The sequence below is a fragment of the Acartia tonsa genome, chromosome 4 (assembly GCF_053477335.1).
Source record: "Acartia tonsa isolate MP-2025a chromosome 4, ASM5347733v1, whole genome shotgun sequence".
NCBI classification, from domain to species: domain Eukaryota; kingdom Metazoa; phylum Arthropoda; class Copepoda; order Calanoida; family Acartiidae; genus Acartia; species Acartia tonsa.
Genome location: NC_137263.1, coordinates 15,388,892 through 15,403,780, shown reverse-complemented (window position 1 = coordinate 15,403,780; position 14,889 = coordinate 15,388,892). Strand labels below are relative to the sequence as shown.

Below are 14,889 nucleotides of genomic sequence, written 5' to 3'. Positions count from 1 at the left end.
TTTAAATCCCAAGGTATTAAATGATTGAGCGTTAGCTCATCATTTAATACCGAGGGATTTAAATATCCATTTATGCTAAATTTTGTTTGCTTAAATAACATTCTATTGCAACAAAAAGGTGATGTTAGCAAATAATTTCTTGAATAAAATCATAAAACGTTTTTTCATTTAATTTTCATTTTTTTCACTGTTGTGTTTTTATTTGACATTAAAAATAAAAATCATAAAAAATCTTCCAAATCAAAGAGAAAAAATCTTTGAATTATTGGTCAATTTAAGTTCAAAGATTTTTTTATTGTAAAAAGTTAATTTTTTAAAAATATTTTAGAAAAAAAATCTTCTAACAAAAAAAAATTATCATAATCCAAGATGGCGTCAATACATGTAAAATAATATTTTCAAAACAAAAAATTAAAACTTGAATATCTTTTTTCACAGATTGAATTTCAAAAATCGGTCTGACAGTTTTTCCAAAGTCAGTATGATCTATCGAATGAAAAAGGTTTGAAACTGATAGAACATTTCTTTATACTAAAACATATTTTTTCTCCCGTTTTTTCCCACACTTCCAAAAAATGAAATTCAATGAAAATTAAATGGTTCTCACGTTAAAAAAATTTTCACACGGGCCCTAAAAATGAAATTAAATGAAAAACATATGTACCATTTAAATGAAAATTAAATGGTTCCCACGTTCAAAAAATTTTCCCACGCTTGACATTCTTGAAAAAACCTAATTAATTGAATATTTAAACAAACTGAATATCGCGTTTTTTGCAATGGAATGATAATTTAAGGGGGGGGGGGGAGTTTTGCCACTTTTGCGTAATCCGTGATTATTAGGCAAGGTATTGATGTGAGACTAAAGGTTATTTGGTATAAAAGTTTACTTTTGGGTAGTACTTCACGTATACTTAATCATTTTTTGGATAACCCCACCCCACCCCCTAGCCCCCCGGGGCTCAAAAAAACCTAAACAGGAACCTAACCTTAATTTTCTCAGAAACCATTTGACCAATAGAGATGATTGCTTAAACTTAAGCTTTTATGCTTATAAACTAACTTTTAGTTTAGAAGTCACCCCTCTGCCACCAACCCCTAGCCCTACGGGGCTCAAAAAAACCTAATAATTTTTGTTTAGCAGATATATGGTTATAAACTAACTATTAGTTTAGAAGTCATCCCGTAGCCACCTTGGGCTAAAAAAAAACCAAAAATGTACTTGGGTTTTTTTTAGGGGTTGACTTCTAAACAAAAAGTAAGTTTATAAGCATAAAAGTTTAAGAAATCATCTCTATTGGTTAAATGGTTTCTGAGAAAATTAAGGTTAGGTTCATTTTTAGGGTTTTTTTAAAGCCCCGGAGGGTTAGGGGTTGGCAGCAGGGGGGTGACTTCTAAACTAGAAGTTATTTTATAAGCATAAAAGCTTAAGTTTAAGAAATCATCCCTATAGGTCAAATGGTTTCTGAGAAAATTAAGATTAGGTTCATCTTTAGGGGGGTTTTGAGCCCCGGGGGGCTAGGGGGTGGGGTTATCCAAAACATGATTAAATATACGTGAAGTACTATCCAAAAGTAAACTTTTATCCCAAATAACCTTTAGTCTCACATCAATACCTAGCCTAATAATCACGGATTACGCGAAAGTGGCAAAACTCCCCCCCCCCCCCTTGTTTGTAAAGGTAAAAAACAAGTATGTTTTATTAAAGATATATTTGAAGTATCACAGTATTTAAACAATTGTATTATCACAGAATTATAGACAACATCATCTCAATAACAAAGGATCTCCAAGAAGATCATTTAAATTCATAAAAATGCGGGAGTTTTTGCCAAACAGTTCATAAATCTTAAGGCTACTTTACTACATACTTATAAGCTGCTTTATATAAAAGAAATAGTTATTTATCAAATCGTATTATAGACAGCTAACCGCAAATATTATTGCTGAAAAATCATGTTAGGCTAACCAAACTTTTATTGGTGTTAAGATTTTTGTTTTAACATTCGTAGAAAACTGGCTAAAATACGATAAGATGAATGATTTTTCAGTATGGCTTTGAACCGGTTTTAATCCTGTGGATATTAATCGGTTTCGAAGCCATATACCGAAAAACAATTTACATTCCTAAAATGTACTCCTCCTTGACGTATGGAATCTGAGATTCAGACAGATGAACACCACTCTCCACACTATAATACTTATTCATTCCCTCCTCCTCTCCTCTGCCCATCTGCTGTTGACCCCCATTACCATCAGCAACGTTGGCGCCGCCAGTGGTAGTGTCAAGAACGGCGGGGTCATCTTCGTCAATTGTCTCGCTGAAGTCAGATTGTACTGAGGGAATATGGTACTTGTTGAGACTTGAGAGTTTGCTCATTTTCTGCTTTCGTTCTGGTGGTGGGGTCGGCTCTCTGTTGTGGATGCGGTTCTTATGTTCTTTCAGTTTGTCCTAAAAAGCAAATTATATTTCAATCTAATAATGATAATAATGGATATATAATACGTGGATATTGTGACAGTGAAATTTTAGTCGTCAATTAAGGTTGCTAATATATTGTCCTCAGATATTGGTTAATACGGTCCTCCATGGTCAGGGGAAGGGATGGGGTAGAGTCATAAGAGAGGGACCATGGGGAGTTTCGCTATATTAGCCATCTAGGAGAAATATTTTATCAGGGTAAGTGAAAATCTCCCACAATATACACGGGGTTCTTTATTCATTTCAGTATGTATCGTGTTAGTTGATAAGGTTTTTAAAGTAAGACAATCTCTGTCCTCACTCAAGGTGTGTATATTTATTATGGGTGAAAAATTACCTTTCGTGTGCTTGAATAGCTACAATTTTCCACATCACAGACAAACTTCTTATCATTTGTATGAATCTTCTCGTGTCTCCTCAGCTGTCCCGCCTCAACAAACCCCTTGCTGCACACCTTGCAAACAAACTTCTTCTCCCCGTTGTGCATTCTCATGTGCGCGTTCAATAGTGTCTTCTTGGCGGTCCAGTACTGGCATCCCTCTAGCGTGCATCTGTGCACCTTGCCCTCATGGGTGCGCTTGTGCTCTGCTAGGTGAGAACTAAATTTAGTGCTGAAGCCACAAGAACATTTAAACTTCTTCTCATCAGAATGGACAGCCTGAAAGTTATGAAAGTTAAGGGTATACATATAAAGTAATGGTAAAGTCAATTACAAGTTTGATTTTCTATCTTTTGTTTCTATCAAAGTTTACATACGTGTACTTAAAATCCACTTTATTTTTGTGTATATTAAAAAGTATAAGATAATATTAAAAGCTAAAATGGATTTATTATTACTTGGATATTACATTAGACTATCATGAACTCTAATAAAGTGAAACTTGTAGCGGGCTTTAACGATACCCCATCCACCCCCTGTACCCCTCCTCTCCTACTGGATGATCGAACTGACAATTAAATGATGTCCATGTAGCAACCTAATATGACAAAAAAAATTCCTTTCATAATATCCACGCATATTCTATATCCATTAAGACTAACCTTGTGCTGTTCTAGATTATTCTTAGTGCTGAAAGATTTGCTGCATATATCACAAACATAACTGGGCACTCCCTTGTGTATCTTGGCATGGTTGCGCAGGTCAGCGTGGCTGTTCAGGACAAGATGGCAGGTAGTACACTCGTACCTGGAGGTGTGGGTCTTGTGGTGCTTCAGCAGGAGGGATATTTTGTTGTACTCCTGACCACACTTGGGACATTTAAAGGGTGCCACACGCAGATGCTCTTCCTAGTAAAAAAGATAAAAGTGAAGTTTTTTAAAAATATTACAATTTCAGCCTTCATTTGGTCCTTAACTAATAAATTTTAAGAATTTAATCAACTTATTAGGTTAAAAAATCAAAAAGGATGCGCGCAAAGTTTCAAATCCGAAAACAAATGAAAAAAATGAGGCAATTTCATTTTTAAAATGCATTTCTATAAAACTTCACATAAGCTATTTAATGTAAAGAAGAACCAAATCGGTTCAGCAATTAGCAAGAGCTTTTGCTACATTGACACGGATATAAGACACTCGTTCTGTTACTTTTATAAAAGGATAATAATCATTTTATATAATAATACTTATAACAGGGGTCGGCAGCAGCCTGTAAGCCTCAGAGAAGTCAACCTTTACAATGTTAAAAATCAGCTGGAAGTCTAAACCGGACCTAAATATGGTAATCCCTCTTTCCAAAAACATTCAAAGCATCTAAACGGGTTTGAATATGAGGCTGACGCACGGCTACCTAGCCCAGATTTATTGTACATATAAATATAAAAATTTTACAAACCTTCAAATGTTTGAAGAAATCTTTTCTCTCATTTGAAACAACATCACAATACAAACATTTTAAATTTGTTTGGCTTTGCAAATCATTCAGATTAATTGTCTTCACAGGTGTTGGTGCGCCGGGAAGTGACAACTCCATTCTTTTATCACCAGAAGGACAAGAAAAATTCAATTCCAAATTTTTTTCATTAACCTGACACGAAGAACGCTCATTTCTAGAGCCAATATTATCCGAGGAGGGATTTATAGATTGACAAGGAAGACTTATTTCAAAAGAGCGCGATTCGATTTTCTGTTCTTTACCAATAGGGTTGGATTGGGTTGTAGTGCTATTATCTGGAGGCACAGTACATGGTGGTCTTTTTATTATTATGTTGCATTGGTTTTTTGATTCCCCTGAAAAGTAAAGAATTTTTTTTATTTCTTTAAAAAAAATAAAGTTTGATGAATTTAAACTAAACAAAACTATTAATTGAAAATTTAAAACTCTTGAATTTTTTTTAAAAATCATCACCTTCAACGTTGTCAAGTGTCGGATTAAAAACACTCTGGCTTCGATGTTCAGCCAACAATTTGTCTTTTAGATTGACAATTTTCTTCATAGCTGAGTCAGACTTCACTTTAGCAGATGATTCCTTAACAGTGTTAGTCATAGCTTCAGGAACAGAAACAGGTTTATTAATTGTTTTACTAGCTGGTTTCTTCTTTCTCTGTTTTAGCTTTATCTTTTGTTTATGGGTAAGTTTAACCCCTCCATGCTCAAGAATCAGCTTCTTTTGCGAGGCCAACTTTTTCTTATGACGCAGTATTTTAAGAATATTATTTTGAATTTTTATTTGATGTTGTGAAGCTAGCTCATGTTTCTGTTCTTCACTGCATATATCTGATAGGTCTGTTGTACTACGGGGAGAACTGGCTTCCTGACTCTCACACGGCTCTGGTGTCATCACGCCTGACCCATTACCACTGGCGTCGTTGCTCTTACCTTCCATAGTAGCCTCAATATTGTCTCCTGTTATGTTCAGGTCGTCTTTAGTAAGTATATCAGTCTGTTTTTCTAAATCCGATATTAAAGATTCAGTTGTTTCGTTTGGTTTATCTATCATGCTGGGCCTACGTTTGTTAGTGTCTAAATTGTTTTCAAGATTTTGATCACTAAAAACATTCTTCATAATGTTATCAAGTTTACGTTCAGCATGTATCTCCTTGGCATACTTTTCTTTGGGGGTGAGAATTAGTGGTGGTGGTACAGTTTTCTGTCTTCGCCTGGAGGGTGACTCAATGTCTTTCCTGGGAGGGGTTTCTAAAATGGCCTTTTTCATGTCTGTCGGGAAAGAATTCATATCATGTAGGTCTAATAAACTTGGCTCCAAAATTTCACTATTTCTGAATGGCTCAATAATACTGCCCGTGTCTCGTGAATAATGCGGTGTATCACACGACATAGGTATGGGATCATAGCTGATGGGACGCATGTCTTCCACAAATTGACAGTCGATCTGCATGTGATCCAAAATTGGACTCTCTTTGGCAATAGTGAGTCTATTCTTGCGCTGGTGTTGGTGCATTTTGTTTTGATCCTCCTCACTGACTAGACCCCCATCTACATTATCATATTGGCCTTTGTTCACACCAAACTCAAGCCTATGTGCCAAGAAATCTTCTGATGGGTCAGTATTGTTAAGTCCTCCAGCATTATGCGTCTTATTTAAATTGGCTCTGTTAACATCCTGAGGTCTTGTTGTTGGTAACATGTTTCTAGTGGCTGAGCCTTGATCCCACCCGGAGTTTTTACGTGACTCTATCCAATTTCTCTCGTCCACAGACTGTATGTCGTGTTTACCCTGTTGCATATTATAATCCATGTTGTGTACTGATGAAGGAATGGAGGTTATAACACTTGAATTCACAACTCCATGTCGATCCATGTTTCGTTCCGAGATTCTACAATTTTTAAATTCTTGAGGTAGTTCTTGATGATCAACCAAATCGAGATCTTCGCCTTTCCAGGAGTTTTCATTCGGTTTGTTGACTGCACCACTCATTCGTTTGTTTACATTTGTCTCTGGCATGGCATGGCTGTGCATTTGACTATTTTCGGCTGCACAGTCAGACAGCTGCATTGTTCTCTCTTGTTTTTCAATATTCCTTAGCTCACTGCAAGACTGGGACTGATTATGGTATGTATCAGCAGTCATGTTTCCAAATCCAATATTATCCTTTTGCATATCAGCACACTGCAAGTATTCATTATTTATCATTGGTCTGGCCTTAAACATTTCTGCTTCAGTTGATCGTGGAATTGATTGTGATCTGTTGGCAACATCTACCAGGTCTTTTTCATAGCCAGCAAGATCGTGATGGGTTTTAAAGTTATTACCAATCTCACCGTATCTATAACAATCCAACTCGGATTTCCCCATAATGAAATCTGTCTGTTTGTATCCAGCATTATGGTTTCTATAACTAGATGAAGCATCCTGCTGGGAAGGAATCTTGTACATGAAGTGGGATTTGTAATCACCACCAACGTCAGGCACAGCCAGGTTATCACAAGCTACATCAGCCTCGTTACTTTTGTAGCCAAACATTGCCGGGTCAGGATCAACATGCTTGGAAGCCTCAGCAAGGGCTCGAAACTTTGGATCATATCTCTTGGTTGTGGTTGAGCGGTCGGCAAGCCTCTGATCAGGAATGACCTGATCCATACCTGGAACACCAGATTGTCTGTCAGTCAGCCGCTGGTCGCTTACAATGTGATCCATGCCTTGCCCTCCCGGAGGCCTTTCACACAAGATGTCAACAAGCTGGCTGTAGTCAATATTATCAAAGTTGCTGCGGTTACTGTTCATTCGTTCCAGCCTGTCAGCTTTATGTGAGTCGGAACTGGATGTTATTACATTTCTGGAAGGATCATTGGCATCTTTGTTATAACTGCTAGTGTAATCATCTTGCACACCAATTCTGTTTGACACCATCATATTTTGTTGCTCTGTTGTAAGTATATGCTTGTAATTTTCAATAAAACTGGAATGAGGCACACATCCATCCCTAAAATGTAATAGAATTACTGCTAACTTTTCAACTTTTTAAAATGATGATTATATCCATTAGTAGCATATCAATAACAAGATAAAAAACTACTTTTACGAACGTTCGGACAAAAGTACGGACTTTCCCTAATATAGAGTAGCTGTGCTACTATAAAGCCATTCAATGGATTCTATTGTGATTGAATAATATGTTTAAAAAATACCTTGACAAGTTTGGGTTCATCTGTTCTCTTGAGAAAACCAAATGATCCTGGAAGAGCATCTGTTCTGTTGTACCTGGCGGTAGAAATCCAAGCTGTGAGTATCCAGCCCCACCAACACCTCCCCCTCCCCGCAAGTCATCTCTGTACATGTCGTGGCTCTGCTTAAACAGTTCTCCATCTACATGATCCACCATGGAATATCTCAGATCTGAGTTGGAATACTGTTGTTGTTGTCCTTTGTTTGAATATTGCTGTGCCTGCCTGTAGCAGGCCTCGGTCGTCTGCATCACACCCCCACTGGTGGCCACCTGGTTTTGAGAGCTTGGAAATGTTTTAAACATGACACAATTTTCTTGATTACCATATGACGTTATTGTTTGTCCTTGACTTTTAATATCCACATTGGAATGCGTCAGATTTGTCTCCTCCCCATCTGGCGGGCTAGTCATTTCATCCGCAGAATGTGGTATACCTTGTAGTCCAAGTTGACCAGCCGAGCTAACTGGATTTTCGTTCCCCCTCATGTCTCCAAGGTAAACTCTAAAATTTTATAAAAGAGTTATGGTCAACATTAAGAAATTTTTTTGTAAAATAATATTTTTAAATCTCTATGAAATGTAAATACAGTTGGTTTCAATTAGAAAACAATGAAACATTGTTGTGATATCAAAATTGAACTATTAAATGTCATTAAGTGATAGCCTGCATATGGCTTGTATTGGCTAGTTTTATTGGGGACAAGAAAAGAATCCAAGGTAAAATTAATACCTAGGATCTTGAAGCAAAGCACAACTCTGATCTATATTCATCTTGTTTTCACTTCTTATCACTTCTTGTTCACATTTAATAAGAGAATTGTCCTCCTCGCGTGAGCAGGCGGTACTTCTTTTTATACTCTTTTTACCACCAGACATTTCCTACAAAATTAAAAGAGAAGATTGAAAATTAAAAAGATTTAATAAATAGTTGATTATATTGGCATTTTTCATCTTAAATAAAACTACATAAGAATGTACAACATTCAAAGGTATATTTATTCACATTCAAGCAGATATTTAAAATATGACTGTTGGTGAAAACATTGCATTTCTTAGTAGGTATTAATTCATTGTTAAACTTGAAAATTAAGTCACATTGTAGACATAAACTTAGCTTATTTATTAAAAACTTTTATAGGAATAAAACAATACCTGGGAATTGCTAATAACTTCACTTTCAGTTTTAAAAACTTCCATGTCGTTGCCACTAGGATGCCGGTAGGGTGCTCCATAAGCTCCTTCATTTCCTATTGAATCATTCTGCATATTCTGCATGAAAGAACTGATGGACTCGTACACATCGGAATTCTCGAGGTCTTTGAATAACAGATCATTTGAATCGTCAAGCTCTTGCTGAAGTCCAGTTTCATATAACAACTTTTCCTGAAACATTAATTTGTATATCATTAGTTACATTTACATATGAGATCTTAAGCTACAGACATACATACGTGTGTATATTTTAGTGTCAGGACGAAAAAGCAACTTTAATAAAGTTAAAGAAAAGAATGTAATGGTAAACATCAATAATTAAGTCCCCAATTGGAAGTTAATAAACCCAAAATGGAAAAAATATCTTCAATATAAGCAATTCTTATTAGAAAAAAGGCAAATTTGTGTACAAGCATCTAACTAGAGAAATATATATTTGAACACATATAAAGATTTCAGTCCTGAGATGGATTCTTTAAAAAAAATTAGGCTCACAACTCGCAGCTGGAGCAAAATTATTTTTGTGAAAAATCCTCCAAAATCGAATAAAAATCTAAAAAATTAGATAAAATCATAATAGGTTATTAACATAAGATTTTGTTTAATTTTTGTAGATTTTTAAAGTGATTTTTGAGTATTTTTTACAAAAATAATTTTGCCTCAAAAGCAAGTAGCCAGCCTATTTTTTTTAAGAATCCACCTCTGTTCAGTAGAATCTACCTGAGAGATTGCCCTGTATTTAGAGCTAAGCTCTACATTATTCTTCTCCATAACTGTAAGAATTGTCAGTAATGCTTCTTCGCTGCTCTTGTACAGCTTCTCATTGTCAAGGTGAGATTCAATAAAAGTTGGATCTATAGTACTCCATGAGAGGTTGTTTAAAAGATCCTGGAAATGCTCTTCTCTGTCTTGGTTCTGTTCTACCCATCTAATAATAGTTTTTTAGAATATTATTATCAAAAAAAGAGTGTTAGTAAAAATAAAGATTTCATTTCCATTTTCGAGGATTTTTCAATTTTGTAATTTATTGATAAAATATAACATACCTAGTTATCAACCGTAAGACCAGCTGATTTGGCAAACCCCAGGATTTATTTATAAATTGCTGCATATCCACAAATTGTTTCTTCTCTATCTCATGATAATGAATAATAGCCTCGAAATGTTTGTTAATATAGGCTAAAGTTTGTTTAGAAAAATCTATAAGATGATATTTTTCAGCAAGTTCAATTGCATTCACACAATTTGAAACTTTTAAATTTTTCTCCAGAAACTCAGCACAATAGGACTTGAGTTTGTTTATGCTGTACATGTGAGAGATGGCCAGAATGTCAGCCACGTTGTCTTTGTTTATGACTACTTCACCTGAAAATATATTTGCTTAATATAAAGGCGAACAACACAGCATGAATATCATATGATTATTAGTGCTTTCATTCAATGTGCTGGTTGAGCGTTGTAACACCCTCCCCCCTTCCTTATTCATGAAATAAATTTAAATAAAAGGGGGAAGGGGAGGGGTAGTTTAATCCTTATGCAAGGGACCTAACCGTGCTCAGTACTCAAAATAACCTAACCTAAACTGATCTAAACTAAAAAGATAGACAAAAGAAAAAATACCCCTCCCGCCCTTATTTTCAATCTATTTTATTTGCTGTTATAACAAGGGAATAACAGTAAAAATCAATAATAAGCTAAACATTAATCTCATAAACTAAGCATATACATATTTCTGATTAAATCTCAATACAATTATTTAAGAAAACTATGAAACAAAATAAAATACCTGAATACATATAAGTTAGCACCAAATGAAACACTTCATAATTTTTACAATTTTCTATTTCAATCACTTCCTTCAGTGTTTTATGAACCTAAAACAAAAAACTTATCATTTTAGGGTATGATTCTTTTTTTTGGTGGCAACACAGCCTGTCTCGATTCATGTGTTGACAAAATAAGTATAAGTAATGAATGTAGATTATACGTGGATATTACAAAAGGGGGAAAATTGTCATCAATTTAGGTTGCTAAGATGGAACTCAATTATTGGTCATTTCGTTCATCCAGTAGGAGTAATATGGGGTAAAGAGGGTGGATGGGAATAGTGTCAATTTAGCCAGCTGCGAGTTTAGCTTTTTCTTGTAGAATATAAAAATCTGCGGTGAAATCTCAAAAAAACTTTTGCCCAACTAAAATCAGTTTGCCTTACTAAAATTTTAGTAGGGCAAAATTATCCCCTCTAAATTTTTAGCAAGCCTCATTGATTTTAGTGGGGCAAACTGATTTTAGTGAGGCAAATTTTTTTAAAAGAATTCACCTCTGGTAATGATAAATCCATTACTTTACCTTAAATTTGGTATCAAACCAAGGAGAGCACGAGGCAAGGACACATCTGTGGGCAGGAAAATCTCTGTCATATACTTTTAAAATAACGTCGCAAAATCTCCCCTGCTCTCGCTGAAATCTAATAAAATAATAATAAGAATTTACAATTGGTGTATTATGTAAAGTTTTTTTAAATTATAGTTTTTCTTATGATTTTGCTAATAAATTCCTTTAATTATTATAGATGTATCTAGCAAAATTGTATGGAAAATCTTTTGGGAGGTGTCAAAACTCCCTTATCTAAAAAGCTTGGAATGATTTAAGGTTCACACACACACGCTTAATATTTTTTTTACGTAACATTATATGGTATTTTAATCATAGATGTTTGAATAGATAGTTTTATATTTATAAAAGAAAAAAACAAAATTCGAAAAAAACTTACTTTAACTTATCAAAAATGGCTACACAATGCGTTTTTGCTTCATTGATAGTCAGGGTTGGCTCAAATAGTTTGTGAGAAAATTTTGTTTGAGCTACTACCGCCATTTCCAATGCCGTGTCTTCTAAATTCTAATAATAATAATTTTACAAATACTAAAAAAATGTAAACAAATTAACTGTAAACTCATTTTATCTTCTGAAAAAAAAAGGAAAAATAAATAGTGTAATATAATAAAATGGTTACTGGGATTATTATAAAATTTCTGGATCCATCATTACAACAAAATAGTTTTAATTAAGTAATATGCAATTGCAAGTAGCACATTTACTTTAAAGAAAGTTGAATACGACAAATATATCATTTTCGATTTTAATAAATTTGTTTTTGAAAATATAAGAAGGTGGCAAAGTTTCCAGCGATTATTTAATAAAAAAAAGTCCTGTCAATTGAATTATGATGAGGATTTCAAGCAAAGTTGGAATGTGCTCTAATTTCAATATCATATTATTTGTCTATTATTTTAATTAACTGTATCTAAACATAATAGGATTCCTTACATGTATTATTGTTTGAATAATACTTATTTACTACATATCTACTAAAGTAGAAATTTAAAGATATTTTCATTATATTTTCAAAACAATAAATCAACATAAATAAAAGTTTCATGTAAGTATTTATTTTTGTTTTAAGATTGCTGAATTTTTTTCAAATTTATTATTTTATATGTAGATGATGTGATCTAGTAGCAGACAAATATTTAATAATTTGTTTACATTTATTCTGTAAGAAAACCTCTGAAACAAGGTTGCCAAAATTTGATTCATTTTATTACATTTTACACAGTGATGACAAACTGTGTAAAGATTATAAATAAAAAGATACTGAAAACAAATTGTTACGAATAAATTAATAAAATAAATGTAATTTATTTATTCTTATCATAGACTATATGAGAAAAAAATTATGTTTTTAGAAATTTTAGATTTGGGAACTTTGTTTAAAATTTTGGAACCTAAATGTGGACTCGAGCGCTAGATGGCATTTCTTAGACTCGACACAGACAAAGAAAAAATATATATTATATTTTTGGGGAAAATTTACTTTTGAAAATTCACTACAAAATTGTATCAAAATTACAGCATAATTTAGATTAATTATGGTGGTTACAAATGTGCGATAAATCATAGATATTTAAAAGAAATTATTACATGAATGTATGTAATAAATTTAGATTAATTCTTTATCGGCCAAAATGAAAACAGTGCGCAGTAACAATCCGACTTTATGATTGGTAAGAAAGCGTGCAATTTTCACAGAAAGGGAAATTATTTTTTCTGTTATTTTGCATAATAAGTCTTTCATACAAATAGTTTAATTTGTAAGGAAAAAGCTAGCTTTCAGTGAATTATATCGTCGAATATTTTTGTCGCTCGTATAATAGAAAATAAATCATGTAAAACTAAAATACAAAAAAACTGCTTAAAAAATCTTTTTAAAGCTGGATGGATTATAGGGCTAGATTGACCATTAAGATGTCTACATTATATGTGTATAGAAAACATTGATCTATATGTTATACTTGGTCAAAGTTTCTAACTGCCAAACCAAATAAATGTTCACAAGTGGAGAGGAGAGGAAGCACGATCTTCTATCCATCTATTCCATTTAATTCTTCTATCAATTTATACACACTTTATATGACTATTTCCATAATTTTTAAGCATGAGGGTGTTGTTAAGGATAATTTGTGTGCATGACATTTTAAGTTTTTGGATTAATTAGTGACTATATATTTGACAATTAAATTTTGTTATAAATTTTTCGTGGCCTTTTTCTTTTAAACAAATCCTGAAGCTTATGTACTTTTGAATTAAGATATTGGAATCGTTTGTCAGTTTATTTTAAAAACCTATTTTGTAAATTTCCATTTAAAGAACGAATATAAATATTGATCTGGAGGTACAAGACAATGGACGATAAACTGTGTTTTAAGTACTTTTCTGTAGATTAAAAATATTGGTTGAATAGTTTTGACACTACATTGGAGGGGAAGGAACGCAGTTTACTGTATTTGGTCATTTTTTAAATTTCCTCTTATTCGTAGGATAGTTAAGAGTTCACATCTTTACTGGTATGAACCTTTCTAGAAACCAGAGTCCACACTAAACCGACTCGGAATTGTCACTATTTTTGAAATTCAATGGGCGCGCTATTCCAACCCATTCCTATTATGTTATAATAATGACCATTGATACCAAAAAAAGTATTCTGGTATTTTTTTTTCAGCAACATGTCAAATTCGATTTTCATTAATTTTTTTCTTTCAAACTATGGCTTTATATAACTTCCTGAATTTGTCTTGAAGAGCAGATTAAGAATCAAAAAACGATTTTAAAAGATTTTGATCATAGTAAGAGCTATCCTCAAAAGACTGACAATTTTGGCCATTTTAGCAAAATCAGGTTATTTTGACGGTTATTTGAGGATTACTTTTGCTAGGATCAATACTTTAAAAAATATTTTTTTGATTCTTATTCTACTCTTCAAGACGAATTCAGGAAGGTATATAAAGCCATTCTTTGAAAGAAAAAATATCTTCCCCAGGGGAAACCCTTCCCCTTTTTTTATGAAAATCGAATTTGCTGGAAAAGCTACCAGAACATTTTTATTAATATTTCATCATGCTAATGGATTTATTATTACTTGTATCTTACACCATATTTTCATGTTCTCTAATAAAGTGAAACTTGTAGCTGACTATGTCCTTGTTAGCAACCTAATTTGACAACAATTTTTTACCTGTCAAAATATCCTCATGTATTTAATTGTCATTTGTGTAACATTTGTACTAATTTCAGAGAAAGAATGGATAACAAAGTTACCCTCGCTCGTGTCATTAAGGTTCTTGGCCGTACTGGTTCCCAAGGACAGTGTACTCAGGGATGCTAATATTTATCATAAACTTCCTTTCTTAATATTCCTTTTTACTTGTAATGTTTTCTCAAATTTGATTCGTAATTTTTTTCTTAACCTTTGTACCTATACTGACAATTATTTCTATATTTCGGGTAGTTATTGGCAAAAATGTTAACATTTCTTAACAAATATTGTCAATGACCTTGCATTTTGCTTTACCCCTTAATTTATCCAAAATATTTGCTTATATTTTGATTTTTGACGGACAATAATATTTAATTGAAAATTATGCTCCCTCCTACCCCCCCCCCCCCCCGGCCCCCCCCCCCCTATTAGACATAATACAAATCTTTATTTCTGAAAGTAATGATAAAAATAG

The 14,889-nt window shown here is 33.4% G+C and overlaps 1 protein-coding gene across 1 annotated transcript; it reads right to left on the bottom strand.

Annotated features, from left to right (window-relative positions):
- Positions 1-1,697: 1,697 nt before the first annotated feature.
- Positions 1,698-11,788, bottom strand: LOC145316244 (uncharacterized). Its single transcript, XM_080156665.1, has 14 exons — positions 11,592-11,788; positions 11,168-11,285; positions 10,605-10,692; positions 9,865-10,183; positions 9,539-9,746; positions 8,759-8,989; positions 8,337-8,485; positions 7,569-8,108; positions 4,827-7,363; positions 4,314-4,708; positions 3,524-3,769; positions 2,820-3,140; positions 2,124-2,452; positions 1,698-1,881 (listed from the first exon to the last, which is right to left on the bottom strand). Exons 1-14 carry the CDS (start codon positions 11,693-11,695, stop codon positions 1,872-1,874), a joined length of 5,595 nt encoding a protein of 1,864 aa, XP_080012791.1. The 5' UTR covers positions 11,696-11,788; the 3' UTR covers positions 1,698-1,871.
- Between the last annotated feature and the right edge of the window lie 3,101 nt (positions 11,789-14,889).